The sequence below is a fragment of the Pygocentrus nattereri genome, chromosome 19 (assembly GCF_015220715.1).
Source record: "Pygocentrus nattereri isolate fPygNat1 chromosome 19, fPygNat1.pri, whole genome shotgun sequence".
NCBI lineage: Eukaryota > Metazoa > Chordata > Actinopteri > Characiformes > Serrasalmidae > Pygocentrus > Pygocentrus nattereri.
The window spans coordinates 11,982,578-11,989,087 of record NC_051229.1 but is presented as its reverse complement, the minus strand read 5'-3'; the positions used below and the strand labels follow the sequence as shown (position 1 = coordinate 11,989,087).

Here is a 6,510-nt window from a genome sequence, read left to right as displayed (position 1 = left end):
CAAAACTACGGTTTAAGTGTTATTTTTAAAATATATAAGTATACTTTTACTTACATGTAGGCCTATGAGTGAACGTTACTGTTTACTTTAAACTCTCTTTTCACCTCAACGGCAGACCGCCGACCGTTAGAGCCTGTAACTGAAATGGAATTCTGGCGAACTCAACCCGCTCGTGCTGATGGACGCCGAGGCTTCGGATTGGTTGGTGCAGCTGCCACGTGCGTCTCTCTTTTGTGCCCTGACGAATTGGATGCGTGCGCGAGCGAGCGAGCTAGTAACGTGTGTAGCGTAGTGTAAACTGGGCGCGTGCGTGAGAGGATGTCGCGCGAGCTGTGCAGCGTTGCGTGCGAAGCGCGAGTCCCTTTTGTGACCCAGTGATGGATCAGTTCGACTCAGTTCAGCGAGCCGATTCCTTCGGACTCTCTGCTTCATTGAATCGAACGTCTGATTCAACGGTTCGTTTATTCACAGAAATATCTTACATGCTGTGGCACTTGGTTCAGCGAGCGGTTACAGAGAAAACCTCAAATTCAGAGAGGTTGGTGTTTTAGAATGTATACGGTTAGCCAGATTTAATTCAGTTGGGCTTGTGAATCGATTCAAAAGAACGGACTCGTTGACGAATCTTATATCGCTACTTTTGTCTCACTGAGGGGAATCCGCATCTAGCACCTGAGACGCTGGCATGTGAAACGCCACCCAGCCGGCTATAAAACATCAAGCACAACGGACCTGTTCACTTATACACTTTTGGTTCTGTCTCCTTTCCAAGAACCATCGTGTTGGATGTTGGTTTAGTCCTTTTTAGGAAATAAAATATCTCACAGATAGCCCACATGTAATACCCGTTTGGTGTGGAACTGTGTGGTGTATATTCGCCCAGGAGGAGAAGGAGACAAAGTTGGATTACCTCAGAGCCCCTAGCCTTTGGTAAGTAAAACGTTTTGTTTGTGCTTTTAAACATATTAATACGCTTATAATTATGCCCCTCTAATTTACACACACAGTTAAGCCTGGGTTTTTCTGTGTTTTATCTCTGCATTGCTGTCATTAGCTAACACATTTAAGCTAATGTTGTCCCTGTAACTGAACTGAGCGCTGTTTCACATCTCTCTGTTTCTTGCTTTTGTAATTTGTGTGTTTTTGGTCTTTTAACTGAGGACTGGTTTGACTTTTAGAACTTTGCCACTCTTCCTAAAACTTTGCTGGCAGTTTCCCTGCCTTTCAGTGCTTGAGCGTGTGCTGGTTTTTAGTGAGGATTTTAAACAGGTGCCTGATGGTTCTTTTATTTAGAGTGAAATTTCATCAGCTGCTCTATAATCATGATTCCACCTGGAGACTGTCTGTATGCTGGGAGGAAGAGGAGGAAACCCATTCAAAAACAGCTGAGTATTTTTGCTTTACAATATCCTTGCGTTTATTGCGTTCACCCTCATATACAGACACACATAGATGTAGCAGAATACAAATATTGGGAATTCAGAATACAGAAATTCTGACCCAATTCAGTCCAAGTTACATTTTGTAAAGGCAGTATTCAGAATATATTTACATGTTTAGGAGAATGCTTTAAGAAAACCTATCCACTAAATAAAGTAAAATAAACATACAATATTCAAAAATAACACCATTATTACTTGTTCAACTATTAGCTATTTACACCTTAAATAGCCAGGCCCACCAGCAGGCTCAGTTTTATTACAAGTCTATAACCTAAGAATAACTCAGGGGGGGTTGCACTGAAGTCCCTGTAGTTACTGAATAATAATACTATTAAAATATTTTAAATGACAAATTTTAGGGAGAACCTCAATTAACAGCTTCTTTACAAACACTGATGTTCATGTTAAAGCCTGAGTGGACTGATAAATCACTGTGATAATCAGCTATAAATCTCAGCAATCCTGAACTCTTTTTTAAGGATGATCAAACTGAGCAGTCTCCTCTGTAGTGGACATTTTTGTGGGTGTTGCATCAGTATTGTCCTCTAACGCTCGGGGGATTGTAGGAGCAACAGTGGACTGACGCAGGTGGTAAGAGAGAAAAAAACCTCCGAATTTTTGAAAATTGAAATGATCAGCAATTTTTTTGTGAAATATATTAACAGAACAATTACATGGAGAAAGATGTATTATAATTGTACCCTAATGTATTATAAATGTATTATGTATTGTCACAGAATACATTACTGAATACATTTAGTACAGTGTCATCACTACTTTGCCCAACCTTGTAAGTATGTAAGTATGTGTGTATAGTTATACAATATCATAGGGTTCTGCTGTTGTTACAAGTCATAAATAATTTTTTTTTGGTATATTCTACTCTCTTAGCAAAGAGTTCTAGGTAGTAGTACCAACAAAAAGGTTCATTGACAGTAGTGGAACCCTTTCTGGTTCTATATAGAACTCTTTTTATGGTTAAAATAACCATACGCAATAATTTATCCATCATAGAGAAGAACCATTTAACTGTACCCATTAAATCCCATTTAAATATTCAAAGTTTTTTTGTGATGTCATGGTCCTGTATATAACCCTTTCTAAACAACCATTGAAAAACCTTTTTTTATGTAAGGGTGGTACTCTCCAGTTTGAAGCTGACATTAGTAGTAATGTTTATGTACTGTTATTGTTCTTTTTGTTTATTATGTTCTCTGAGGCTCTCTCTTATGAGCCTTATTAATATGTAATTGAGAAAAGAACATGGTTATGGTTTAAGATCTACTTAAAGAATACTTAACACTAATAAAACTGTACATTGCCTATTCATTTCTCTTTAAAATCACATATGTATTGTTTATTTTGCTGAAGGCAGTTTTCAGGGTTTTAGTTACTGGCTCTGACTGTTGTATACTCATTTTGCTGTTTAATTAATGACTGTTGTTTCATCCTGAGTGCTTAATGCTTTTTTCATTATAGTTCATAGTGCTTGCTGTCAGGAAATATCCACTACAAAGAACGAATTTGTTGATGTGCCTTTGAAAAACTAAACATCTCCTCAGTGTCTCACATTCTAGACTTTATGGCTCTCATTGTTTTGAAATTCTGTCTCTTGGCACTCGCATTTCTGCCCACTGTGAATAGGGCTATGATAAACACACAAAACAATTGAAAGCCTGAAAACAATTTCCTGTGCATTCCATGCAATTTTGTGGATGACTCATGAAGTCTTTTAGCGTTCCAAGCTTTTCATTTAAGCAGAGCAAGAACAACTGAGATTAACTTTCAGATTTGTAATCCTCATTTAGTGCTTGGACCCCTTGATCATGTTCTGAAGCTTCCTCTCTGTTCAAATAGAAAAGCAACAGCAGCGAACCAGAAGTCCAACCCGTCCAAAAGACATCGGGACCGACTGAATGCAGAGCTGGACCGGCTGGCCAGCCTACTGCCGTTCACTCCAGACGTCATCTCCAAGCTGGACAAGCTTTCAGTGCTGCGTCTCAGTGTCAGCTACCTCCGCGTCAAGAGCTTCTTCCAAGGTAAGACCAATGGCTCATTTTAGCATTTATATGGTGTAGTGAATGTTTTTTACTGAGTTAAAGGGAAATTCTGCCACTTGTTTTCAAAATTTTTGTATGAACATAATGTTGAGATGTAATCAGAAGCCATTTCGAGTGGTTTGATATAAAATGGTGCATTGTACATACTGACTTGCTCACCAATGGTGGAACCAGGAGTCACGATGTCTGCAATGCAAATATAGCCGTTTTGATTACTATGAGAAATGATTAGTGTTCCTACATGTGTCTGAGATTTTATGTAACGTTGATGATGATGTTGATAAAATAGTGGTAAATCTGAAATAGTATGTTTTCTCAGGGACTATTTTGCCTTACAACACTCTGTTTACCCATCCACCATGAACATGTTTTAAAAATATGATTCAAGCCAGAACCTTCATAAACCAATGACTCAAGCATCATGCAGCATATTTGTAACTATTTCATGAAATAGGTTTCTGTGATTTAGCGTTTGTAGGCATTAAAGGCTTTAGCCATCTGGTTCCTATCATCACCACTCGATAAGTATCTCTGGAACGGTGAATTTCACATCAAACCACTCTGAATGATTTTGTGTACATCATATCCATTTGTTATCGTGGAATTTTTGGCAAAAATCATTGGAAATCAGTCTTTGGTTACTGATAAAATGGCAGTAGTTTGTAAATCATTTTACAGGCTTCTTGCGAAATATACTGTAGAAAATTACAGACCCTCTTAAACATACGTTCCAAGGACGTATCACCTGGTGTGAGTCTCATATTAGGAGTATCAAACGTCTCTTGTGTTGAAATGCCTGTGAATAAATGTCTGTGTTTGTGTATTTAGCTCTTTGTGGAGACCAAAAGTCGTCAGAATGATGAAAGCATGAACGTTTTGGCATTGTGGGGCATTGGCTGTTCACCATGAGGAAAAATGTTTTTTTTTATTAAATTTGCAAGAATTATTAGAAAAAGCAAAGATGGTCCGAGCTGATCTTTTGGTTGCTGAAGTCAAAGTTGGAGTTGTGTGGAGCACAGCAGTGTTTACACACACTCATGCAGAAGAAAAACCCACAAAGAGAGGAATACTAACACTTGTGTCTGTGATGTAGTGAGTAAATAAATGAGTGAGAATGAAAGAGTGCATGAGGGACGTACTATGAAATGCAACATTCATGTATATGTAGACCTGCCACGAAGTTTTAGATAATTAAATGCTGTATGAATAATTTTAATGTTTAATTTAGGGATGCGCCAATATCTGGACTGTGGGTTGATCCTAAGATCTGGTATTTTTCATGGACATATTTGCAGATGCATAAACTGTTATAAAATGTAGCAAATGAGAGAAAAAGTAGTAGAAAAAATATTACAGAAAAATAGAACGTTTATAAGATTACTAATGCAGTAAAACAAATAAAATGCAGACATTTTATCACAACAGCTCATCTAAACATTCTTCTGTTTCAGAGAACAATATATAAATGATAAAATATTGGGTTGAAATATTGGCCAAATCTAACAGCAGTGATTGTATGCAGTTATCTACGAGTAATGATATGGTGCCCATATCATTGTGCATCCCTAATTTATTTGAATGCAGCTATTAAAGTGGCTGATTAGCTTCCTAACATTTACTTAGTAGCTCCCAACTGGTAACAGAAACAACCCAAGCTCAAGTGAACAAATGTTACTCACCACTGCCCCCTAAAGGTGTTAATAAGCATCATATAGTCACATATTACTCACTGCCACCCTCTAAATGTGTGATAGCACCAGTCAGAAGTTTGAACTTTGATTTCATAAGTCCCATGACATGCCTCAGTGTATTAGCTTCAGTGTATTAGCTTCATTCTATTTGCTTTGACATAAACATGTGAAACCGAACCGTGGAAATAAATGCAGTCTGCTTGAACTATTGCAGTCAGTTGATTATGGAATAGTAAACAGGTCTAAATATGCTTTGATTTTGCTGTTTTCATCTGTATAATTAAATCTACAGATGCTGAGCACTAACCATTCAGAAATACATTGATAAAACATTTCTGAGTTGTGGGAAGATCAACAGATTACCCATATATTCCTGCGTTCGCATGCATTTCAGTGCATATTCCTAGATGCAGAGGCCCTGCTCTTGTTGTCATCTTGTGCGGAGTGATTTACTTCTGTAAGCACTGTAACAGGTAGATCAGCAGGTGGCAGTTTTCTTTCTTTCTTTCTTTCTTTCTTTCTTTCTTTCTTTCTTTCTTTCTTTCTTTCTTTCTTTCTTTCCCCTCTAACCCTCTCTCTTTTTTCTTCTCTTACCCTCTCCCTTTCTTCCTCTCACTCTTTTTCTCTCCTCCTTCTCTCCTTCTTTTTTCTTTCTCTGCCTCCCTCTTTTTCATACTTTATTTTTGCTTCTCTCTCTCTTGCTATTTCTGTCTCCCTCTCTTCTGTAGTTTTTGTCTCTCTAATTCTTTCTTTCTTTCTTTCTTTCTGTCTCCCTCTCTCTGTCTGTATATGTCTGTCTGCCCCTTACTCTCATTCTTTCCCCCTCTACCACTCTCTCCACCCTGTGTTTTCCTCTTTCTCTCCTCTTTTGTGGTATCAGGTCTGTGTTTTGTGTGCTGTTTTGAAACTCTGCCATAAGTAGCACTATGAGTCAGCAGGTGGATTCAGTTAGGAGAAATGTGTTCTTTCGTTTTAACATTATAATGTGACTGTATTGGATGGAGTGTGAGGATTGACTGAGTGTGTGGTTTTGTGTGTATATGTTTATGTTGGAGGAGATTAAAATAATGAGTGATGAGTGAGGCTGGATGTGTGTATATGCATGCTGGTGTGTTTGTGGATGCACTTATTTGTGTGTTTGGCTGTTTTTCACCCATGTATTTTCCTATTCTGACAGCCTGTGAGCATTTTGGATAATGAAAGTCGTAAATGTCAGAAGCGCCTTGATATCGTCATTTATATTACACATGACCCTGGCTATGCTGATATTAAAAATCATGAATAATGGGCCTGTGATAGCCTTGATCTTTTGCCATA

The 6,510-nt window shown here is 38.0% G+C and overlaps 1 protein-coding gene across 1 annotated transcript in view; it reads left to right on the top strand.

Annotated features, from left to right (window-relative positions):
• The first annotated feature begins 619 nt into the window (after positions 1-619).
• ahrrb (aryl-hydrocarbon receptor repressor b) overlaps positions 620-6,510 on the top strand; it is a 57,558-nt gene continuing 51,667 nt past the window's right edge. Inside the window, exons 1-3 of the mRNA XM_017707402.2 lie at positions 620-930; positions 1,294-1,384; positions 3,300-3,481. Coding sequence (XP_017562891.1) covers positions 1,323-1,384; positions 3,300-3,481 — 244 coding nt within the window. The 5' untranslated portion in view covers positions 620-930; positions 1,294-1,322. The remainder of the gene's footprint in view (positions 931-1,293; positions 1,385-3,299; positions 3,482-6,510) is intronic.